This window comes from Anopheles funestus, chromosome 2RL, assembly GCF_943734845.2.
Source record: "Anopheles funestus chromosome 2RL, idAnoFuneDA-416_04, whole genome shotgun sequence".
Taxonomy (NCBI): Eukaryota; Metazoa; Arthropoda; class Insecta; order Diptera; family Culicidae; genus Anopheles; species Anopheles funestus.
The window spans coordinates 81,035,597-81,059,824 of record NC_064598.1 but is presented as its reverse complement, the minus strand read 5'-3'; the positions used below and the strand labels follow the sequence as shown (position 1 = coordinate 81,059,824).

The window sequence follows — 24,228 nt, the reverse complement described above, 5'->3', positions numbered from 1 at the left end:
CTCGCTAATCCCACCATTAGCAGACCATCAAGTTTTTCGCACAGATGGGAGTATTATTTTGAGGAGGAAGAATCCATTATGAACTTCAGTAACCGATTCGATCATCTTCCAACATTGTTTTACTAAAAACCATCCAGCATTTGATGTTTAATATTTTGGATACTACCATTTCGGAGAAACTACTAACGCCATCTGTTGTAAAACACCGTAAATTAAGTTGAATGCTGTGTACTATTTTGCATATGCTCGGTGTATTACAATAAATTTAAGCGTATTTTGTGCTTTAAAGCAAGTAAACAAGTTCGATAAGACCCAGAAAGCATTTCCTGTTGCATGTGCCATTTTTAACGTCGTCCTGCTGCATACCACACCAACCGTAGGGTAAAAAAGTACAATATTTCCACCATACCGAGTACACTGAAGCCGAGAAAAAATCCTGCCGTCCCTCCGATCGATACTAGTTTCTCGGATGATGGTATGGTGAGAAACAATAGAAGAAAAAAAAGGCATCATTATGATGGATAGATGGTACAGCATGATCCTAGCTAGGACGGGTCAGTTTTACTCACCCAGCAAATCGGTGAAAGTAAACAGAAGCTGCCGGCTGAATCGTACCAATGGATAGCGCTTCACGACAATCAGTCCACCGATGCTACCGATGAGCTTTTGCGTGTGCTTCAGAACCTGTGGAAAGGGGTGCCATTATTTCACCACTCCATCGTTAGTATTTTAAGCGCAAAAGCAATAAATCCCACCGGAACGTGCTTTCGGTGCGAAATGTGCGCTATTGTTGGTGTTGGCGGTGCAAGGTTGAACGGATGCGAAGGATGCCAAAGTGGGAGATTTAGGTATTGTACTACACGCTTGATACAAAACGGGGAAGCTAGATTAGGTGGGATTTTCTTACTGGAATCGATTGGAAGATGTCCCACATAGCCCAAAAACCATCCTGTACCTGTCTGTGCTCGATGATCACCTTTGAATCGACGCAGTTCTGTTCACAATAGCAAGGAATACCCTTTTTGTCGTTATGATCCTGCTTGAACTCGAGGAATAGTTTCTGGTAGCGTGGAAAGCACTTCATCAGCTGCTTGTAATGGCACACTTTCTTCGCCCTCGGTCCTTCTGTTGATGTGATGGAGCGACAAAATGAATGTTTGCATCGCATACCACCCGAAAGCACTTACCGGGATTAGGATAGAAATGGGGTATGCAACCGCACAGCTTGTCAGCCAGCTGGATGCGACACTCTTGCAGACAGATGCCTTTAGTATAGATCGAATAGTGCGTCAGGTTGGACTCGTAGTGAAACCGGCAACCACGCTGAGAAATTGTTGTATCTCTGAAAAGTGAAAACTTCTCTTACATTATCTCTTTCTCTCCCATTTAATCAGTGTAGATAATGAGCTCCTACTCCTTAAAATCCTTCGTGGTAACGATTTCAATCGAAAACGTCTCATACTCATGTGCTTCATTGGTGAGTGGTTGATATTTGGCAATGTTAAGCGTCTCGTACGGGCTGTGATAAAAGATCTGCAAACGGGGTTGATTAGTGACCCACCAATTTTCCTCGCTACGACACCGTATCAAGTGTGGTTCATGTTCTTAATTACCGTAATCGGTGGCTCAAAGCCAATAAAGCTGTACGTGATGTCACCGTCGAAAAGGTTCCCGTAACGTACATTGTGCACGACACGTGACAAGTAAAAATCGTCCAACGGTGATTGCTTCCCGGTCAGCAATAAACTGTTGATTGGTTTGGATATGAAATTTGTTTAGCTTTGCAACAAATAAGTGGGAAAAGTATACCTGGCACTTAAGTTGGACGATATGAAACTGTTGGTCGTGTAGCAGATACCGTACTCGGTGAGTGTTTGATAGGTGTGTAAGAACTCAAGGTTACTCTGCGTGCGGACGCGCAATTCCGTGTCGTCGACGCGTGTTAAATCACGGGTAAGGTTGTAAATGATCGTCATGTAGTTTTCCGGTTTTATCTGCAACATATCCAGCATACTCTGCAGCGTTGTGTAAAGATAAACGAAAAGAAACTTCTGTTTCAAGATTCTAAGTACACAATAAGACCAGATGTGACAATGATTGCATACTTTCGGGCGTGAGGAACCCAATACAAAATTAGTAATAAATCTATCAGTCTATTAACGTTGATTTTTTTAGGCTAAATCACGTAAAAGTATACATTCTTGGTATGGATTAGCAATACTAACATCCACATTATCACTGTGTTTAATATTTCCAAAATTGAAGTACGATGAGTTGGCAAGCGATTCCAGAAATTCAAACAACTCGGCTTGATCTTCTTCACTGGAAATGCCATTTTTACTGTAATTGTAATAGTAGAAAAAATATGCTTAAATAGGAACCAGCTTCAAAAATGGTGAATCTACCTGCAGTAGTTGATTAAATACGGTCGATAAATGCGTTTGAGTGGACAGATCGTAAGGCTAGGCATGGAGGTGTTCCAGTAGTAATGATCTTTTTCGATTGCAACGACCGTACTTTTGCTTTGGTAGCGTTCCCAGGACACGAAGCTCAGTACGACGGAGAAATAAATCGATACGACGATCAGCGCCAACCAGAAAAACCTATTTAACACATAGACACCATGACAAGATGATTAGTAAGCTACTGGAGAGAAGTAATATTTATATAAGCTTACTTTTCCAGTATATGCAGAAAAGGTTTCCCAAGATGTGCTAGCCCGTGAACCGCACCTTGCTCCAGAAAGATGAGCACAAACGTGCTGATGGATTTGAATAGACGCAACACCCATCCTATTGGTCCATTCGTGTCCGATTCTCCAATACGCTTTTCCACCCTCTTTCTACCACTAGCTAGGGGTGATTTCGATGTCAAACTCATCAATTGTTTGTTCACTCGTTTTATGTCCGGATATTTAATGAAAGAGATTGTGATTTGGAATATATCATCAAGAATCGGTTTCTTTTCTTAGCAACGAACGATATCCGACTGGCATATGTTTTTGCTCATACATGAGAATGATAAAAAGAGCTATAATTTACTAGCGAGTAATAAGCCCCGATACATGTTACCCGCTAAGTGCTGGAGTTATTTATTCACACTTAAAAAAGGGCTGATTATTGATAAACGGCGTGAGGGGAAAAAAATGAAATGGTGGTTATTTACGGCAGGGTGTTTATTTAGTTCCGATAATGATTTTAAAACAACTCCTATTTGAATGGGGTATTAGAAAGATTCATTATTACTGTCATTCCTTAAATTGTAAATCATTTCTTAGCGAAATGAATAATGGAAAAGTCCATGTAAATGGGGGAAAAATGCATACAATTTTGATAAATATTAAAAATTTTAGTATATTTTATACACGTCTTTATGTTTTGTCATAAATAAAATTTGTTAGCAGTTGAAAAATATTTTTTTTAATTAAGAAAATATTACACGCGTTGTTTAGCGGAAATGCATGGAGACGCCCAGTCTTTGATGAATGTTTCATTCGTTATTTATTCTTCCTCTTTAGAATTGTTGCCTATATTTGCCAAATGAATTTATATTAACTTTAATATATTCCAAATATTTAAAGGTAAATGTAATTCTTATAAAATCGAAAAAAAATTCACCCTAGCGCGCTACTCGATGACACTCACTGTAGTGCGTGATTGTTTGCCACGTTTGCGCTAAGTGATAACACGTGTCAAAGAACCAATTAGGAACAGGGCGTAATTATTTTTTTCCCCTATGCGTCGTAAAAACCGATTTTCTTTCTTTCTTCTTCCACAACTTCCACACTTCACCGGTGTAATATTTGGTTTAAAATACTTTTATTCAACATACCATCTGAAACATTTCACACACGAGTGTTTAGTTCGGCTCTGCTCCATGTTCCAGCATCATGGAATTAACAATATTTTCTCCCCCGAAGGAAACCCACCCCAAAAAATAGGAACTATTTCCAAGCTGCCACTCGACGTTTCGATAGCTTGTGTGCCGAGTGTGTGCCGTGTCACAGCATGGAAACGTTCAAATGTTTACTCCTGATCGTCGACGGGTTGCTTCGGCCGTTTTGATGGGCGACGGCGTGAAACCTTTGACGGGTTGTTGGCTGGTTTCGGTTTCGGTGTTGGCGGATTTTCTAGGTCTTCTAGCTGCTTATCAGTAAGACGATCCTTGTACCAGTCGGCACTGGAAAAAAAAACAGAGAAGGGGAAACATTTTGTAAATCCACTTGAAATATTCTACAAAAAAAAACTATTTAAAGGAAAAATCCATACCAATCCGGCACCTTGCGTGCCCATTCGCAGTGTTTAGCCACGTCGTCGAATGCTTGGCCGAGCTTGCAACCGTTACGGCGCGGCGTTTCACCGTTGATGCACACGTAGAAGAACTGACAGTCGTCCGGATCGGCATACCGTGGATGGGTAGCTGCATGGGTTTCGTTCACCTTCGGGCAGCTAAACTTGAACACATCCTCCGAAGAGCAACCCTTCTTCTGTGCCTCATCCGGCCAGGTACAGATACCGGTGCGTGGGTTAAACACTAACCCTTCCGGACAGGTGATCATGTTGAACATACCGTCGACGCAGTAGTAGAACTTATCGCACGCTCCCGTTTCACTAGCAAAGTAACCATTCTGACGGGGACAGTGCAGGGAAGGAATTGGTGTTTCTGTGAAGTTCAAAGCAATGATTGTAAGTCTTTGTTAATATCCTTCATTCCCTTCTTTCATTAGTATCCTGGTCATGGCACCAATTGTTGAATCAAAGCTATCAAATTTTGTATCAAATTTTTTACCTATTAAGCGCGATTAAAAATCTTAAAATACCACAACTGTATCTCCATTTGTAATCCGGTATTTTGGGACTAGAATTTCATTAAAAATAGACGATCTTAGCCGCAAGATCTTCTTTAGTGAAATGTTCATAGTTGATCGATTCAACCTTCCTGCACTAGTTTCGTATGTTTCCTTCTTCATAATTTATTTTTCTTAGTACATGTATTGTATTGCATATTTGGTGCCATGACCAGGATACCTTCACCAACATGCTCTACTACTTACGGAACTTCGGACGCTTGCTACAATCGATGTTAAATGGTAGATCACACTTCTCCTGATCGGAATCGTAATCATTAAACACCATACCGTCCGGGCAAAGTTTCTCCGTAATTTGACCATCACGGCACTGGTAGTACTTATCGCACTGTTCCGCATCCGCAAAGTAACCGTTCGGTTCGGGACAGTTCTCCGACAGTTCCGGATCAATCTCGTCTGATGCGGACGCCTGCTGTACAGGGCCCTGTTGTCGCACCGGGCTACGTACCGGGGCGTCAGAAGCCACCGGTTCCCGATTGCGGACAGCCGTACCCGGCGTTCGTCGATTTAGCTCATACTGCCTTCGGAGCTGCGTTTGGGCAGTGGATAGTCCTGCAAGATGGAAATGGAAAACAACGACAAACGTTTATAAGAAAAAAAACAGTCAATGTGAGTTCTTAGTACAGGGTCATTAATTTCAATCATAACTAGTCCCCTTCCATAAACAGTGGATATAAATTAAAAATGATCTTCCGCGATAAACGTTAGGATGCAAAGGCGAATCCCCATCACTCAATGCCACCCGGAGTGGTCGTTTTGTACGGTAAGCGGCTAAAAATATGACCACGAAAGCATCTTTAGACGACTCAATGATCAATGATCGTTACCGCACGGTACATGTTCCAGAGTTGGCCACACTCCAGACAATCCTTCTTGGCGTCGTTGCACTTGTTGACAGCAGTGTGTGCCCGTAGTAGCGGCAGATAATTAAACGATGTTTACCCACTTCCGTTACGTGGCGCAAAAGTCTGCTTACGAAATTTCACTTTCAATTAGTGCGCGTGCATGTGAAGGACGGATACGTTAAACGATTTTCACATGCCCGCTAAACTTAGCGTGCGATGCCGATGCGAAGGGCTCCCAGTAAATGGCGGGAGGTCTGCTGTCCGAAGCCGGTCTGGACGTTGCAAAAATAAATATCAAGGTCTTGGAGGATTCGAAACGGTTGCTGCCCTAAAGGGTAGGCACAGTGCCTGTTTGCAATTATGTGCCGATCGTGCTCGGAAGTGGTTCGGAACAGTGTGTGTGCTACTGTTGGGCAAGGTTTCAAGAGTGAAATTGTTGTAGTGTTTTATGATAAAGTGATAAAATAATAAAATTGAAAATAATTGAAATAATCTATTTGTGGTAAGGACACAAAGTGATGTATAGTTAAACTTAAACTGTAAAACTGTAAGGAAATTAATTTTCTTAACTAGTTTAGAGAATCTTCCGAGTAACAATATTCGATTAGTTAAAAGTTGATGTGTATTATATTCATTTAAATTGTTTCTAATGCTATAATGCTTATGAGAATACTGTTAAATTAGCTCTTAAAATGATAATGTTCTATAAGGACGAGCATACGATACATTGTGATGATCGGTAGTATACAAAAAACATTTATAAGGCTTACAACCTACAAATTTTAATGACATAATCACTGCCAAAAATCTTAAAAAACGCTATAAATCTTACCACCCCTCAAAGATCACCCAAAAAACCAGCAACAGATCTCTTCGCGTTGTGCAACCTGTTCTTTTGAAGCTTCTTTTTATCTCCTATTTTACATGATGGAGTTTGTACCGCTTGTTTTTATAAACCACCGAATGCAACCATGAAAATTGCAGCTAATTAAAGTTCCCAATGTATGTGTGTGTGACGTCTTTCGTACGTCTTGTTTTACGAGTTAATTTTATGTGTATAAAACTTAACAACAAATAATTGCATCAAAAAGAGAAGAAACAACGATAAATCGAAACAAAAGAAGACAAAAAAGGTCAACCAGTTAAAGTTGTCTTCCTTGGGTGATGAATGAAGCAAAACGCGTTTTTATTATTATTTTATCTTACCAGGAACATCCTCATCTCATCACGTGCATACAGAAAAAAGAGTAGTAACAGAATTCGGTTTGTTCCCGCCAACAATTGGTGTTAACGTCTTTTTGTTTTGTGTTCCATTTCGATAACAATACCGTGACCGTGATCTTTACAATATTATGTTTTTATTTTACTTGCTACAAAACTGCAACAGTAAAAGCAAAAAAAGGTGTCTTATTGCATTGCACAGAATTCCCTTGCCGATTTTAATTATTGCTTCTGAACTGAATGAACGTTTTGTAGGAAGTTTGTAAATAAACGTGTCCAGACAATTAACACTATTAAACAGTCACCGTTCGTTGATGTAGCACCTGCTTTTCGAAGTTCCGTATATTTCAATTATCATTCCTTTGCGTCACTCACTTCATCGAAGATAAATTAAAAAAAAAACAACAACCCTTCGTGTCGTTACACTGTGTGCCAACAGCGTGTACATAACCAATGCGAATGCACCCGTAACTCTTCACCTAAACTGATCTAATTTTAAAACATGCTTCCGATCACCTGTACGGATGATTTTTGAACCGAATGATGATCGTCTCTTCGGATTTGTGGCTGTTTCGATCAAACATCATTTCTCCCCCAATCCCACCCAAATGAAAAGTCACCCAAAAGTGGGGAATTTGAAGCACGCAACTGAAACTGTCATCTTCATATCTTCGCCGAAGAATACCATCGGGCTCGATCGGATTACGCGGCCAACATTCGGTTTGCCCTCGACCGGTTTTTAACACGATCGTTCTACCGGTTTTATGCTTTAAGTCGGTTTTAACCTGTTGTTGTGAGTTTTTGAAACGTGAAACGCGGTAGTGAAGTGTAGTTATTATAACTACAATTGAGTGGATTGAGTTTAGATTTTCTTTTTTTTCGGGGGGTAAGCCATTAAATCGAACCATAGAAAGAGAACGTCTTCGAATGATGATGAGACTTATTTTTTTTTTACGATGAACCTGTCGGTAAAAACAATTGTGTAAATATCTAGTCAATGAAGCTGAACGGAAAATGGATCCGTGCGTACTGGTTTGTTTGGAAAAGGTGGCTCTGTTTGATTTAATTTAATGTCTGCAGCGCCAGACCGGTACAACTCGGTTGAACTGCTATAGTAAAATTCTAACCGAGTGTTCGACGAACGAAATTAATCTACTCTAATAATCGTACAAAATCTCACAATCTCCTATCCTCTTCCCAACATTCCCCAAACCCTAAAGCGGAAGACGATGATTGCAGTCGATGCATTCGATGCATCCCGATGATGTCGATGCCAATTATTTGAATTTAATCAAACGCTCAAAATAGATTTGGCTGTCAAGGGTGCAAAAGCGTGCACCGCTGCTAGGCAACGAAGCGATACGATGAACGGTATAGGAGTGTGAACGAGAGAGAGAGAGAGACACGGGGGATGATGTTGTCGGTGAGATGGATGAAATAGTTTGCTCACGTGTGAGAATGAAATTAAGCAAACAAACCAATTCGCTGCGAGTTGCGCTTAAACAACAACAACAAAAAAAACACAGTTTTACAAAAGGGTAAATGAAAAACGAACTGGAAGGGTGGGGTGGAGGTCACGAGCATGATGGTTTATGGGTAACATTGACCTTGCGATTATCAGCAGCGCGTGTCGATATTAAATAAAAACACGTTTTTTAAAGAATCTTTTTCCTTTACCCACACTACTGATAACGTGTCAGTCTCGAACTGGTTTTGGAACTGGCTTGTTTAGCATATAAATAGGAAAGATTTAAACTATTTTTGTTTTAAATGCACATAATTCCCTGTTGATAGGCTGTTTGGAAGATACCAAAATACGTTGTTGGTCGATTGAAAGTTTTAAACATAATTTAAAATCAATTAAACCCGTCAAACGTTTTTTTTACCTCACTGTCAACACTTTTAAGTGGTACTAGTGATTGAATATTTGCAAAAGAAAGAAAAAAAAACAAGGGGAAAATTAACAAAAGGTCCCCTTTAGCAATTATATTGCGTATCCCGCAGCGAGAAATAAAAGGATTTCATTTTTGCGCCACATTTTATGATTCACCGTGGTAGAAATGGTTGTAATGCCCTGTACGACCCTGAAACGGGGATTTCATTTTCTTTGTCCTGATGCCCATCATGGAGGGGGGGAAGTGTGAGGAAGTTTTAATGACGAATGTGTAGCTCCGTGTAATGTTCATCTTGTTGAGTGATGTTGTTGTATGGGTTGTTACAGGATGCTTAGCTCTGTTGAGTTGTAATCCTAATGGGACATTTTCCCATACGATGGTGTAACACAGCGTGGCTCCCACCCCTTTTGATCGGATGTGACGCAGAAGTTTGTAAAGCGAAATGTAAATATTGGTTGTAGGTAAATAGGAAGAAATCGAACGGAAACATTCAATCGGAAAATGGTCCTTGCAGTCATAATTGAAAACGTAATCGGATCACATATTGAACTGAAACGGTTAGAAAAAGGTTAGAAATTACAATACGTTTTCCTAAAAATCTTTTTCTGTTCAAATTAATCATTTATTAAAGTAATATCTCACAAAAATATAAAAACGCATGCGTTTGGCAGTTAAAATTACTATAAAAGTACAATTTATAGCACAAAAAAAGTATCGAAACAGTGAGATTAATTCCACATGTTTCTCGCGTTCTCTCTCTCTCACACACACGCGGCTAGTGAGATACAAGCGTGAGCGAAATAGTCGAGAATGAGTGTTTCGTTTTTCTCACACACCCGTGCGTATCGGTAGTAGTATACCATATGTCGACTGTCTACCGCGTGGAGCAAAAGGATCGACCGTAACCGACAAGTCGACAAAGTTTACGCGTATGCTTACGCGTGTGCTTGCGTATACGCACACTGGTGCAAAACCGCCAATCGAAAACATGTGGCGATACAACAATCATCGGGTTTTTGGGCAGCCGCGCGTGTGAGAAACGGCGAACCGTAGTGCGGGCATAAGGGTTGGCCATCGGGTTTTCTTCTCGTAAAGCCGAAAAGACGCTGATGCCCGCCGCACCGAATAATCTACCGAATGTCGTCTTCTTCGCTTCGCGCGCACACTGTCAGATACGAACGTTGCGCCGTGCTGGTCGTGTGTGCCTCCCTGATGCTGAGTGTTTTACTGGCGTTTTCGTTTTTTGTTTTTGTTTGAAGGTTTGGTATAAGTTTTTTCTTCATCGGACGGACTAAAAATCCGGTTCAACCAAGGGAAAGAAAGTTCGAATTTGTAATTAGTGTGTGAGCCCCTCCCCCCTGTGGGGGTGGGGGAGTGGGCATGAGAAAAAAACATGAAAGATGAGCTGACAAGCGGTGACAAACAAATGTGCTAAACGGGTGCGAACGCTTGCATTAAGGATTCGGACGTTGTCCTTGTGCTGTTGTTATCCTTGCGTTTAATGCCGTAGACATCAAAAGCGGTTCACCTTCACCGACCCGTCCTGTTGTGTTTTCGCGTGTGTGTGTATGTGGAATTCTTTCTTTGCGCAAACAGGATTCGCCACGGTATCCTGGGATGGTGGAAACGGAATTTCCCCTCCCCATCCCCCGGGGGTGGAAATGACGACGAGTGCAGCTCATTAGTGCGATTTGTTGACACAGCAAGTACACTAGCCCGTTTCCAATGTTTTGCGCAATGAGTGTGTGGTGTTGTGGCGTTGTTTTTTTATACACGTCTTTTATACACGTTTGCAAGTGTATAACCGAGCCCGACTCGCCATTACAGGCGTCAGTTTTGTCATAAAGCTTCTAATTAATGTCCCAGCATCGCAGGACCGGATCCTAATTGTTCGTAAAATAATCACTAGAGCACTGCTAGTGGCTGGGCACCCGACAACGTGCCCAAGTGCCGCTTAGTCTAACGCGTGCAATCTAACCACCCACCCCGCCCGCTACCCGTCGCGGTAAGACACCAACCATTTGGAAGGTGGTGTGACAAGATGGACAATGGACCGTAACAAAAGGGAAATCACGGCGGAAATCAACGCGCTCGGCAGCCTCTTCGGACAGCTCGGGATGCTGTCAAAAGCGAATTAACAGCTTGTCAATGTAGAGTACGGCGCGCGATGGCACTGATAATAACATTTCTAGTGCGATAGAGATTATATATACGCGAGCGCGCACGCGAGAGAGAGAGAGAGAGAGAATGTGCGCGCGCGCGCACACACACACACATTTGCGTGAGTGAGAAAAGAGAACGGAGGCCGAAAAGAATGTGACCGGCTATTCGGTGTGTATTTTTGCCGCCACTATATTAAGCATAAGTGGGATCAAAACCTGAACGTGTTATTGTTATGTCGTTTATGGTTTAATGATGAGCAGTAGCGTTTGTTAGGTGATTGATGCCCGAGTGGCTTGTGCTTGAAGACACGCGGTCTACGTGATACTAAGAGGCGGCGGGAGGAGAATGGGGGGAAATAGCAAACATTTTGTCTTCCGGAGTGGAATCCGTCCGTTCTGGAACTACTAGTCCTAGCTCCTGGAGCTAGCACTGTACAAGCTTCAATGCTCTTGTTGATTATTTCTTCCTTTAATGGTACAGATGTTACTGATGATGATAACGATGATGATGATGATGATGATGATGAGGTGCTAGTATCCAGTGCGCATGATCGTACACATTCGGATGAAAACGAGAGTGGCACTTTGTCATCTGCCGTGACCGACGGTCGACGGTCACCGTTTTGCAGTCCGTGTGGTTTGTGTGGCTGTTCTCCCAAAAAAAAAACAGAACGAAGAGCTACATTGTGTCAACTTGTTAAGCCACCAAAAATATACCCTCTAGCGTTGAAGTAGTGTTCCGAACCAGTGATTAATTAACACGCTCACCCATCAAGGATTCACTTTGTTCAATATAACCGGAAGCGCTTGATACCACGTTGTGGCTTGACATCACACGTCGTTAGCGCGTGAAGCCCGCATTTAGTGTCTTTACAAAGTAACTTCCTCCTTTAGTGCACAAAAACCCACATACACACATTCAAAAAAGTCGAATCGAATCGACTGTCGACCTGTCAGTCAAATATTAGCGTTGATGATGTACCAGCGTTGATATAGTTGTGTTGGTGATATGGTAACGGTCTAGCAACACACCTCTCTGACACTGCGATAGTGTGAGTGCGAGTGGGCTACTACGATTCTATCCATCAAACAGGACGAATTGAAAAAAAGGCTCGCCTTCGGTGAAAATTCAACAGGTTGAACATATTGCAACCTGCCTCCAAACTTTCCATCAGGTGTGTTTGAAGGAACCGAACCTGTAATCCTGTGTTGGTGTGTGTGTTTGTCTGATGGCATTGCGATGTTTCATGTGGTAGAAAAAGGCCAATGTTGTTATCCTGTGATATCCCTTAGCAAATGTGAACAGGATTTCAATAATTCGAATTAAGTAGTTATTGGGATAGGTCGTTAAATATTTACATCGTGTGAAAATTTTACAACAAACGTCGTATAGTGCGGTTCGGAAGGATACGTCTCCGAAGGATAATCGATCGCTTGTTCTTATCCTTGTACGTGAAAAGAAGCACAAAACGTGTCCTAATTCATTTTCTCGCTACATTTGCATGGAAGTTTCGGGAAGGGAAAACGTTGCTTTCCCATTTCCGGTACTGCTGTGTCCCACTGACCTACTGATACAGTTTTGCCATGTTTTTGCCAGCTTAAGATAGTGCCGCTGCGTCTTCCGTTTCCGACAGCATTCTCGGCCTGATTTGTGACAAGCGAGAACGGAAATGACAAGCAAATGTATTTGAATCGACGGAACTGCGCCAGTAGGCTTTGGTGCATGATTTAGGTTCGTGTTTGTGTGTCCCTTCTTTCTTTCCGTTTTCTCATTCATAAAACCCGTTCCGGCGTGTTGTGCCGATTGAATTTGCTACACATTTCATTCTCAACCAGTTCCCGTATGATCAAGAAACAATCGCGTACCATTGTAATCGATACATTGGGGATGTTCCGACAGGCAACAGGTTGGAGATAGATAATTAGTGTACTACAGTGATGGACTATTTTAAGCGATACGGTTAAAGTCATGAAAAATGAGCTTAAAAGATGTTTTTAAAATAGTTGTTAAATAATTACCATTTAAAAAGAATAGATTAAACACTTTAAAATTGATTTAAAAAAAAGGAATACCTAAAACATCACTTTCCATTTTTTTTCTAATGTAACTGTCTTTCCTTTCTCCAGATCGTGCCGTTTGGGATATTGTGAAAGCTTTCATTTCAATATAGAAACATTGCATCAACGCTACAGATACTATTCCGATCGGTACTACGATCGCGAAGAATATTCACCTAGCTGTATCTGTTGCCAGCAGCTGCTAATCTCGCACCAGCTAGGCCACAAGTACGGTGGCGTTCGTTTACTAGTTGCACGGTACGAGTTTAACCAGCTGCAGCTTTAATACGCGCACGAAACCCACGCTTGGGGGTGCGTGAATATGTTGTTCTCATCGATAAATTTCTCGACAGTGTGTGTGAATGTGCGTGGCCCTAGCTCGAGGCCCTTAATGTTGCGAAACAAACGACAGTACGAGTGGTAAAGAAGCTGCGAAGATGCTAGCCGTGAGATGGTGCCGGCACCATAACAAAATTATTATCGTGCGATCGATATCAACGAGAAGGGAGTCGATCAAGTAGAAGGTGCAATGGAAAGTGCTCGTTATCGGGCTAGTTATCGTTAGTGCATTAGTGATACAAACAAAAAACTTATATACACTACCGAACCGAACTGTGTTTGCGTTTGTTTTGCACAGCACTGTCCCGTTGCAGTTTGATTGTGCGCGAGTGTAATGAGAGTGAGCGTGAGCGCGGGAGAGTGAGAGTGTTAGAGCGCGGTACGCGTACAGGTGAGCTAGAACGGTTTGGATCGTTTACCGTCTCAGTATCGTTTCAAAAGTGACCAGAACCGGAAGTGATTGTAAGCTCGACCGGATCAACCCGGTACGGTACGGAGCGGACGCGATGGAAGTCCTTAAGGAGCTTCATCTGCCGGCGCGAAATGGTGATAAAACGACAGTTCCGATGGATCCGGTAAACGGGTACCTGCTAAGGACAGACGTTGACGAGGGCACGGTGCTCGGTACGGCCGGACCAAACCCAACACACGGTGCCATCGGTGTAGGTGATGTTGAAGCATCGGGACCATTACTGTTGCGAAGTACCGGGACAGCCGATCGTGCGGTACCAGTACCGGTGGTGGTGAATTTCGGTGGCCCCGGTATGGCTACGAAAACGAGTACCCTGGCAGCCGTTGATCGGCAGGGTAGTCGCAGTAGTGGTAGTGGTGCTGGTGGAGCCGTTGGTGGCAGTGGAAAGAACCCGCGTAGTATGACACCAGGACGTGGTTTGCTAGGACCAAGGATTTCGGCCATCTTTGCCCGTCCAACAGTGCTTGGCGGAACGATGCTTGTGCTGGGCATCCTTATAGGCATCCTGTTGGTCTACCTTATCGGTCGCTATCGGCAGCTGGATGGGAAAGCTTGCGGTGGAGATCCATTCGCACCTGGATGCTCCGTAACGGACGAGTCCCGGCGGGATAGTAACATTTGCCTGACGGACGAGTGCGTTAGGACAGGTGAGTAGTGAGGCGTTCGGAACTGGAGGTTGGAATATAAATTAAGGTCACAGCCGGACGGAAGACTGATGCAGCTGCCGGTTATGATGCTGAGGTTTCAGTATGCCCGGATGTGCCGTTAAACAAGTCATTAATCACATCCTAGTGCAACACTTCCTGAGGTGTGTCTGCCCATCAACGGTGCACTTTCGAAGTACTGGATGCGCGGTGGGAATTCTGTCCATTCCCTTCCGATGGATGGATGGATGGAAGTTGTTGCAATAAGCAAGTGGCAGAGTGGAAAATTAGTTGCATAATTGAATCGTTTGCTGATGGAATTAGCAGCAGGTCCTGCTGCTTCGTCCCACCGTCCATCACCGTGACCTCGCGCAAAAGGTGTGCAGGAGATTTCAGTGCGTTTCGGTGAAGTTCATGAGGAAATTACAATTTTATCGTTGCCCCAAGAAGATGGACGGTTTGGCACCTTTGTGCTAGAGCAAGCTACTTTGTGCTACTTGCAAGCGAGCAAGCTTAAAACATCATTTTTCATGCACTTTCTTTTGCCCGTTTTTCACCCTCATTGCAGCTTCATCGTTGCTGGCCGCCATGGATCGGACGGCGGATCCGTGTAAGGACTTTTTCCAGTTTGCGTGCGGTACGTGGAACAAGATGCACGTGATACCGGAGGATCGAAGCTCTATCAGTACTTTTGAGGTGGGGAATACTGCTTTTAGTTGCGGATGATTGATGATACCGGTGGGATTACTTTGGAGTATTTTTCACTCACCGTTCTCGTTACATATTGCACGCTAATGGGTTCCCGGTGCGATCCGCCAACGACCAAAGGTACTTGCAGATCAGCAGCAGGCGATACTGAAGGGCGTCTTGGAGGAACCGGTCAACAAGGAGGATAACCGGGCGACAAAGAAGGCGAAAGCATTCTACAAGAGCTGTATGAACCTTGGTAAATGCGCGAGATGCATTCGAATGCTTTTAAAGTGTTTCTTCAGTATTAATGGCGTTTCATTCTATTGCTTCAATTGCAGAGCAAATTCGTATACTGGATGTGCAGGCACTGCGGAAATCCTTAAAGAAGCTGGGCGGTTGGCCGGTGATAGAAAAGAATTGGACCGTTCCGAACACCAGCATCGAGCATCTACTCGGTAAGCTGACGGGCGAGTACGACGAACCGGGCCTGGTTGAGCTGTACGTCGGTGCGGACGATAAGAACTCCTCCATGAACATCATACAGGTAGTAGGCAGGGCCCGTTGGCCTTCCGGCCGTTAATTTATGCACAGAGCTTGAGTATACCCTAACCCGAACTATTACTTATTCACCGCACACGGGTGACACAGGTTGATCAGCTGCTGTTGGCGTTACCGTCGCGCGATTACTATCTGAAGGAGAGTAGCGAGGGCGACATGAAGGCGTACCACCGGTACATGACACAGATCGCGATCCTGATGGGTGCGGACAAGGACAAGGCGGCCGAGGAGCTGCAGCGGATCGTCGAGTTTGAGGTGCGGCTAGCCAATGCAACGTTACCGGAGGCCGATCGCCACGATACCAGTGCCATTTACACGAAGATCACCCTGCCCGAGCTACAGCGCCGGGTACCACAGATCAACTGGAAGCAGTATCTACAGGTCTGTGTGTGTGTGTTTGGCATTTTTCTGACATTCAAAAGCTTCCCGTGAGTTTTAATGCGAATATGGTACTGTTTTGTCTTTGCTGCATAGACCACACTCGGGACGGTGGAACTGCACCCGAACGAATCGATCGTGAGCTACGCGATGCCTTATCTGGTGGAGTTGGGCAAGATACTGCGTGACACCGATCGGCGAATTGTGCACAACTACGCCATCTGGCGGTTGGTGATGTCGATTATGACGCACATGATCGACGACTATCAGAAGGAGCGGGTCGAGTTCCGGCGGAAGCTGCTCGGCATTCAGTCGGAGCGTAACCGCTGGTCACAGTGCGTCGAATGGACGAACAAGAAGCTCGGCATGGCAGTTGGGGCATTGTTCATACGGGACAACTTCAACCAGGAAAGCAAGGAGACGGCCCTCACCATGATTCATACGATACGCGAGGCATTCAATGAGCTGCTGGCGGATATCGACTGGATGGACGATGAGACGCGGGCCGTCGCTAAGGAGAAGGCGGACGCAATGAACGAGCGGATCGGCTATCCGGACATTCTGACCAATGCGGAAGAGTTGGAGAAGGAGTATGTGAATGTAAGGATTGGAGAACGCGCGAGTTGTGATGGATGAGTGATTGGAGGAGATTGAATTAATTATAATGTTTTCCGATGTTTTTTAGCTTACGATCAGTGGTGGATTGTTTTTGGAAAACATTTTAAGCATTCTCAAATGGGAAGCTGAACGGAATCTGCAGCTGCTGCGCAAACCGGTTGACAAAAACAAATGGGCAACGGAGCCGGCCGTAGTTAATGCGTTCTACAATCCCAACAAGAATGATATTGGTAAGGCGCAAAGGTCGCTTATAAGCGTTGAGAAATTGATTTTTTTTCCTTTTTTGTGTGATTCAGTATTCCCGGCCGGTATCCTGCAGCCACTGTTTTACAGCCAGAACTTCCCGAAATCGCTGAACTACGGTGGAATCGGTGTAGTGATTGGGCATGAAATAACGCACGGTTTCGACGACAAAGGCCGCCAGTTCGATAAGGACGGCAACATGATGCAATGGTGGAACAATGCCACAATAAAGACATTCCGCGAGCGGGCCCAATGCATCATCGATCAGTATTCGCGCTACAAAATCGACGAGGTCGGCCTGTACATGGACGGTCGGATGACGCAGGGCGAAAATATTGCCGACAACGGTGGGCTCAAGCAGTCATATCGGGTAAGCGGCCGGTCAATAGCGAAATGTTTTTTTTGGCAAATCGAACCAGACCGACTAATCAATTCAATCTTCGATTTTAGGCCTACCGCAAGTGGGTGAGCCAGCACGGGTCGGAACCGGACCTGCCGGGGCTGAACATGACCCACGATCAGCTGTTCTTTCTCAACTACGCCCAGATCTGGTGCGGTTCGATGCGACCCGAAGACGCACTAACCAAGATCCGGTCGTCGGTCCATTCGCCCGGCATTATACGCGTCATTGGACCGCTCTCGAATTCGCGCGACTTTGCCGAAGCGTACCGGTGTCCGCTTGGTTCGCCGATGAATCCTGTTAGTAAATGTAGCGTTTGGTAAGGCAAAAGCTGGTCTTTAGGTGTAGTGTTTTTTTAAAAACTGTAATAACATTAACGATAATTATTATTGCTATTCTTATGATTGCTGTAACTACTATGATTTCGTACAAAGGCACATATCAACAGTTGAATAGTTGAGCTATGTTTGTTCTAAGCGATCGGTTTGTGGCGTTTCGTTTACGTAAAGGCATCCGAAAGGTTTCTGCAGGGAGAATGTAGTAGACGAGGCCTTAAATGTACAACCAAACAGAGATTGATAGTAATGACCTGTGACGTGAGGAGATCGATCATATAGCCCACGTGCTAAGTAACTAAGGAGTTGGACAGCGTTGGTAAGATCATTAATCACATAAAAAATCAACAAAGCAGAAAACAACAAATAATGCTTTGGCTAGAACTAATACAAGATATTGTTATTTATACTTTCAACAAAGTTCGTTCAATGTAGCACTTAACTACAAATTTAAAAATTTGAATGATTGTCAGCAGATTTGTTTCAAATCTCCACAAAACTTCATTGCGATTGCACACATATTAGCAGTGTAAATCAGAACATTGTATCAAATTTGTAAACATATCTCGAAGAAAAAACCTATTTCTTCGGCTACGATACAATTACCCTTTCACGTCTTCAATTTGAATGAGTGGTATTAATTATTATCCTAGCTTTAATATTTAAGCCAAACAACATTATTGTGTGCCAAGGTTGTTGCTGTTAGAAAATAATGCTAAGACTGTTTCATCATTATTAAATTATATTTTAAATACATACAAAATTGGTTAAAATTCCTTCTATTTACAAGGACTGAAAGTAATGAAACTATACTTTCAGCGGTAATACAAAGGGAAACGATGGAAACGATAAGCTGTAAGTTTCATCTAGGAAAAATAATAGACAACAAAATCTCTCTTTTGCTAGGAAATTTAGTAATCCTCAATCGCCATTCACATTATTGTACGCATCAACGTGTTAACTAGTATTTAACTAGTTTTGTAGCAATTTTAAATTTACTTACTACATTCCATTTCTACCCCATTAACAGACGGTGGAACACATACACCATACCCATTTTGTTTATTACGGTGTTTAACTTGGTGGAGATCGATCATTTCCACGTCATCTTGCTGTGTAGAAGATTGACGTAGTGTGCTATCCACCAGCCCTTCTGCACGCACCGTCCGTCAGCCTAATTGCAGGCGGAAAGCGTACATTAACCTTTCGTGATCGCAAAAAACAAAACTTGCCCCAGCCCCCCGAGTACTTCAGACAATGCATGATAAAGCGAAAGCAGTGCGAGAGCGAACACAGCTCAAGGTTACCGCAGGCAGGAAATCTGCGATACCCGGTTGTCCTTGCAGTCCGTTGCCAGTGCTTCCCATTCCAGTTTCTTGCGTCCCGATTCCATCATCGTGCGCGACCTTCGCTGTTCGGTTTCCACCCCCCCCCCCTCCCCCCCAATATCGGTGTTGGTTAGCTTTTGTGTTTATGTGTTTTACGACAGAAAGCCGTATACCATCCAAATGGGCACGGTTTTAGGCTGTGAAGCTGACGATGTGAAATCTTCCTTCCAGCGTCAAACTTGTTTTTGGGGTGGCTTATGTCACAATTACTCCAAAACTGATACCGGTTTTTTTTTTGTTTCTTTGTTGCGACGACAGACGCCCCGAACGGGGTAAACGATCGTGGATGAAACAAAAGTTTTGTGCGGGTTGAGACGATCACTTGTCAAACGTGATACCCAGCAAATGACGTAAAGCCAAAAATAACTGTCCATTAGCGGTGCAAATCTCGGTGCACGAAAGTGAAGCCAGCGTACATGCTGGCATGCTGGAACAGGGTGGTTGCATACACGAGGAAGCAAATGGACATGCACAAACAAACTACCCCTTCTTGATGTGGCTTCATGTACGCGAGACACTTACGGCATGCGAACCATGATGCTGATCAGTAAGCGCGTTTTCGCGTGCCGTTTCCGTGCGGATAGTGTGGGTGGTGTCGATCACTCAAGTCGAGTCGTGGTAGTGGTGAGGTATTATTTTTCACCGCTACCCGCTTCACGATCACGATTGGTTAAAGCAAATGGTTCACTTTCTAAAGCATTCACAATGCTTTAAAAAAAACCGGGGAATGGGTTTGCAAGAGGCTTGCTTGTATTTATGTAGATTTTTGTCTGCTATTGCATGAGGCGTCTCGAGTGATAAACAAAAATATCACAATACTGAGAAGGAAAAGTATATTTAAATAACATTTCTAACGACTCTTGCCAGTACTTTACACGGATGTGGATGTGGCTTATCTGCACGAATGTAAGAAAATAGAAAACTATACCACTTTGCACGATGAATTTGAACATTGGAGAATATTGATAAACATAAGGAAGAATTTTCGATTTCGAATTTGTGGTGTAATTGACAGTCTGTATGTTTTATATTGCCATAAATCACCCAAGTACGATGTACGATAGGAATGAATATTTCTGCAGGAAATAATAGTTATTTCACTTTTCTTTTAATTCTTCCTCTTCTGTTTTCAGCCGCAACTTTCCAATTCTTTAAAAGCTCTATTACAAACACTTTTAAGTACTTTTGTTTAAATACACATATTGATCAACTATAAACTCACCGAATATCACACTGAGAAGCACTAGGAAACTGAGACTGAACTTGGCCACTGCTTTCATCTTGACGGTCGCCTCACGACTAATAATCATTACAATATATTGTTTGAAATATCAACAACCAACCCAAGCCCTAGTACACGGAGCGAACCGTGAACGAAGGGGACGGAAGCCTATGCCAACTAGCGTGTCGGTAGCGGCGGTTTTTGGGGTGGGGCGAGGGGGCAGTGGCGTGGAGCGGAGCGGGCTAGTGGCCTGGTCAGGTAGGGTCAGAGAGGAAGTGGTTATACCACCGACCGGTCCGAAACCGATCGGCGAACGGTACGAAAGTTGGATCGGACAGAGTTTTGTTCCAGCGGGTCGGTTCGTCGCTTGTTGTGTCTTCGTTGAAGTCTTTCGTTTCTTGTTTTTTTTTTGGGTGGCTTGCCTTCTCTCGGTTCGCTAGTCGTATGGATCGCGATGTAGGGTGAATGTCACTCACTTTGTGGTTAACTTTTTTATCGTTTTTTTTTGTTTTCGGTGTACCTTCGTTACGATTCGTTTGGTTCGTCAGTGTTGGTTCAGCTAGACACGGATACAACCAAATATTGATCTATGAACGGGTTATTGTAATACTGTCTTTAAGTGCTTTTTTTGCCGTTTTTATCTTTTTGTTTTGATTCCACACCTCAATCGTCACCCGGTATGGGGACGGATTTTTTTTCCTGCAGGTGAAACAAAATCAACTTCACCTTTAAGCTAGGATTCTGCCACCTGAAGGCACACCGTATTGTACACCGCAGGAAAAGGTTACGGAAACTGCTGCTGCTTGCACACAATACTCCCGGAGCCTTCGCGTTCCGTCCGAGATGAAAAACCCGTTTGTTTTCGATCTGCTGGTCGATCGATCGGAAGATCGACACCAGTTAAAGCGTCGGTGGAAGAGCTGTGAATGAAGATGATACGATTGTTGCAGAGTGAAAAGGACGGACGAAGAAAGAGAAAACCGGAGTGCTGGTAGTGTTATCGATGGTGCAAACCCACGGATGAGCCAGATTATGAGAAATCATAACCGGAATGCAAAAGCACATTAAAAAAGAGCGAGTGAATGGATCGCGCTGGCCCGATCGGAACGGTAAACGAAAGACGCAACAAAACAAAAAAAACTATATACTTTTTGCCGAGGCCAGGTTCATTCATGGGGCCCGTTCATTTGCGCATCGAGTTTCTCCTGTGCGCGTGTTGTGCATAGTTTGCCGATGTGACTTTGAGTTGAAATGTCTTTTTGTGTCCACAGCAGAGCGTTGTGCACCTGGCCTAGTTCATTAGGTGTGTGCTGTGACTTGTTTCTATTGGCATGCCGATTTGCATCTGTTACCCGAGAGGAGTGCCCTTAATGATTGACAGAATGATAAAGCTTCCGGGAATGTGCTCCATCTGTAATTGCAAAGGCTCGGTTATTCGTGCTCTCTGTAAAGATACGGAATAACTATACTTGTGGAAGTTTTATTTGTTTCTGTATTTTTATTTGCGCTAAATTATTAGAAATACAGTAATACCTTGAGATAAGTAATACCTACGAGCCAAAGAGCGAGCGACATTTTGCTTTGAGATTTGAGGAAAATTTGATATATGAGAAATTCTACATTATATCGCTGATTAAGTGTTTCAATGGGAAAACTTTGCTTTTACATACGAATAATAGAAATATATCGTGATAGAGTGGTTCCACAAGAATTATTGTTCAATGGAAACTTTATTTTAAAAGAAAAAAGAAAAACAAAAATAATAGACAAGGGTTGCTGTTGAAGAAAGTTAAGCAATTATGTATTATTTTCGACGAGGTTTAGATTCTTGCTTGATATGTTAATAATATCATAGGCGCTCTTAACATATTGTGAAAATTTTGTTTTTTGTTTAACCTAACTTTGAGCTTCAATTTTGAATTAATTATTAGCATTCTTAATTCGGCTTTTGAAACATATTTTCTTATAATTTAAAAGAAGCTATTTTGCAGAATTTGTAGAATTGTGTAGAAAGATATGTGATATAAAATAAGTTATAATAAAAAAGGATACACTTTTGTTAAATTTTTTTAAAATTCATGTTCAATTAGAAACGTAAAAACCTTTGTACAAATGAATTTAAATTTATAAAGTTTACATTAACTATTAGCATGATTAAAGGATTATCCTTACTCCCCAAAAAAAAGGAAACATTGGTACTCTTTTCTTTCCCTACCGTAGCAATGTATTCATATCCTGTTTGAAAGTAATTAAGCAAATGAAAGGATGAACAGACAGAATCTAGTTCAACTGTTAGATTGAATCGTTGCTTATTCTGTGGAAGAGAAAACAGACACCCTGTTGGTTCTTTGTATGGGAAAGTTCATCTATTTGTTGCCCAAACATTGCCATCGTTTGGTTTCCGTTTTCAGCACTGAGTGTCTGGCTAATGGGTCGTTAGACTAGATAGGGAAAAAAACGGTAAAGGTTCCTTTACACTCCTTCTCACCGTAAGAAAACACCTTCAAACGAAGGTAAAAATCCACATGTGTCTACGAAAATTGTTTTGTTCCCACATTCTGGAGTGTGTCCTCCCAAAACTGGACCATATTCTTCGTTTGTTTTTTGTGAACAATTCTCTCTTTCTCCAAAATGCCTTTTTTCTATAGGCTTTCTGCGAAATGAATGTGTATGCTGCAGTCATTTCTTTCTGCAATTTTCCATCCACTTTCCAAGGGCAGTTTATTTTTTTTGCCTATAAAGAACGTTCCTAGCCAGTAAGGATTATGGGAATGGGCGGAAGGGCATGTGGAAATCACATAAAACTAAATTTCCATTTGTTATGCTTTATGGCCGGAATTATGACGCAGGTTTTGGAGACCACAAGAAAAAAGGGAGAAAAAAACCCCGAGTGTGCCTTTTGTAGTTTCCCATATCATGCAAATGCAGCTATAAATATGCTTTTAATTTCTTTCTCTTCTAGTTGCTTCCGTTCACTTTCGTTGTAATATTGCTATGCGGAACTGGGCAACTTTTTTGTACTAAAAAGCCAAACTGGTGCAGCATAAAGTAAAAAGGCAGCACAGACTTTCGAAAGGTTGATGAACGTTTGGAAGGACAGAATGGACAGCAAAGAACAGTTTTGTGCAAGGTCGCTTAAGATCGACAGGAACGGGTTGAGTAGGTTTTCAAGTGCCGATGGAAAATAAGATTCTCAACTCGATGAAGATAATACGGTCTGGTCGAAGTGGCTTCCTTGACCATCAGTCAATTCTGGCACGTCTAGAGATGGTTGTTACATGGTTTTATGTTGCAACTACTATTCGTGTTTTGCCGTTGGTCGCAAAGCAAAAGCAAAAATTAATTAAGAATTCTCTTGAACGTGAACGTCGTCTTCGTTCACGATGGGTCAACCAACATTGATGCTAACTAAAATAAAAAAAAACACACACAGCTACAGAACGATTAAAACTGCTGGGCAAAGCAAAACAAAAAAAAACCGGGTCACCGAAAGCGGAAACGATTTGTAGCAAAAATATGTCACACCGAAACCGTCACCGAGAATGCTTCCGACTGACCGTAAATCGAATGCGAAATTGTAACCGGAAAGAGGATGTGGTGGAAGGCGAGGAGAGGAAATAGTCGGCAGGGGGGGGGGGGGGGAGCAAAAAGCATAAACTGACAGTAACCGACACAGACGCAAAAGCGTAACAGTTCCATGAAAAGGGGGAAAAAGCTCAGCGATAAAAATAAATGATAGTGGCTGGCGGGCCGGATTAATTGAAATGATACGTGAGCCGGTTCAACGCACAGCATCCTGCAGTGTGGCTACAGTGTACACTTACGGGGTACGGCGGCTGAAGGTTAATAGGAAATTGTGTTTACTTTCGATTACACCGGCACGATTCCTTGAG

At 42.9% G+C, this 24,228-nt stretch overlaps 3 protein-coding genes across 5 annotated transcripts; 1 reads left to right on the top strand and 2 right to left on the bottom strand.

Annotated features, from left to right (window-relative positions):
- Positions 1-212: 212 nt before the first annotated feature.
- LOC125761961 (sodium channel protein Nach) lies at positions 213-3,005 on the bottom strand. 2 transcript variants are annotated; one of them, XM_049423587.1, is made up of 10 exons: positions 2,678-3,005; positions 2,406-2,603; positions 2,226-2,340; positions 1,810-2,015; positions 1,614-1,746; positions 1,415-1,533; positions 1,188-1,342; positions 956-1,125; positions 570-684; positions 213-457 (listed from the first exon to the last, which is right to left on the bottom strand). In XM_049423587.1, exons 1-10 carry the CDS (start codon positions 2,878-2,880, stop codon positions 345-347), a joined length of 1,527 nt encoding a protein of 508 aa, XP_049279544.1. In that variant the 5' UTR covers positions 2,881-3,005; the 3' UTR covers positions 213-344. The 2 variants fall into 2 exon arrangements, with proteins under 2 accessions (XP_049279544.1, XP_049279545.1); XM_049423588.1 differs by lacking the exons at positions 213-457; positions 570-684 and adding an exon at positions 691-863.
- Positions 3,006-3,801: 796 nt separating this feature from the next.
- On the bottom strand, positions 3,802-20,445 carry LOC125761972 (protein obstructor-E). The gene is made up of 4 exons (XM_049423605.1): positions 20,336-20,445; positions 5,054-5,419; positions 4,269-4,662; positions 3,802-4,179 (listed from the first exon to the last, which is right to left on the bottom strand). The coding sequence occupies exons 1-4, from the start codon at positions 20,421-20,423 to the stop codon at positions 4,026-4,028; spliced, it is 1,002 nt and encodes a 333-aa protein (XP_049279562.1). The 5' UTR covers positions 20,424-20,445; the 3' UTR covers positions 3,802-4,025.
- LOC125761958 (neprilysin-1-like) lies at positions 6,062-17,866 on the top strand. Of its 2 annotated transcripts, none has more exons than XM_049423583.1 (10): positions 6,062-6,214; positions 13,118-14,506; positions 15,072-15,199; positions 15,332-15,449; positions 15,532-15,737; positions 15,842-16,132; positions 16,226-16,729; positions 16,815-16,977; positions 17,044-17,360; positions 17,441-17,866. In XM_049423583.1, the coding sequence occupies exons 2-10, from the start codon at positions 13,894-13,896 to the stop codon at positions 17,711-17,713; spliced, it is 2,613 nt and encodes an 870-aa protein (XP_049279540.1). In that variant the 5' UTR covers positions 6,062-6,214; positions 13,118-13,893; the 3' UTR covers positions 17,714-17,866. The 2 variants fall into 2 exon arrangements, with proteins under 2 accessions (XP_049279540.1, XP_049279539.1); XM_049423582.1 differs by lacking the exon at positions 6,062-6,214 and adding an exon at positions 9,784-10,087.
- Positions 20,446-24,228: the final 3,783 nt, after the last annotated feature.

Bases quoted from the DNA above. Each gene is read 5' to 3' on its own strand.
- LOC125761961 (XM_049423587.1), bottom strand. From the start codon at position 2,880: ATGAGTTTGACATCGAAATCACCCCTAGCTAGTGGTAGAAAGAGGGTG. The intron at 2,604-2,677 runs GTAAGCTTATAT...TGTGTTAAATAG, and splicing joins TTTCTGCATATACTGGAAAA to GTTTTTCTGGTTGGCGCTGA. The intron at 1,747-1,809 runs GTATACTTTTCC...ACCAATCAACAG, and splicing joins TCGTCCAACTTAAGTGCCAG to TTTATTGCTGACCGGGAAGC.
- LOC125761958 (XM_049423583.1), top strand. From the start codon at position 13,894: ATGGAAGTCCTTAAGGAGCTTCATCTGCCGGCGCGAAATGGTGATAAA. The intron at 15,738-15,841 runs GTAGTAGGCAGG...CGGGTGACACAG, and splicing joins CCTCCATGAACATCATACAG to GTTGATCAGCTGCTGTTGGC. The intron at 17,361-17,440 runs GTAAGCGGCCGG...CTTCGATTTTAG, and splicing joins GGCTCAAGCAGTCATATCGG to GCCTACCGCAAGTGGGTGAG.
- LOC125761972 (XM_049423605.1), bottom strand. From the start codon at position 20,423: ATGATTATTAGTCGTGAGGCGACCGTCAAGATGAAAGCAGTGGCCAAG. The intron at 5,420-20,335 runs GTGAGTTTATAG...TCCATCTTGCAG, and splicing joins GCTTCTCAGTGTGATATTCG to GACTATCCACTGCCCAAACG. The intron at 4,180-4,268 runs GTATGGATTTTT...TTTTTTTTCCAG, and splicing joins GCACGCAAGGTGCCGGATTG to TGCCGACTGGTACAAGGATC.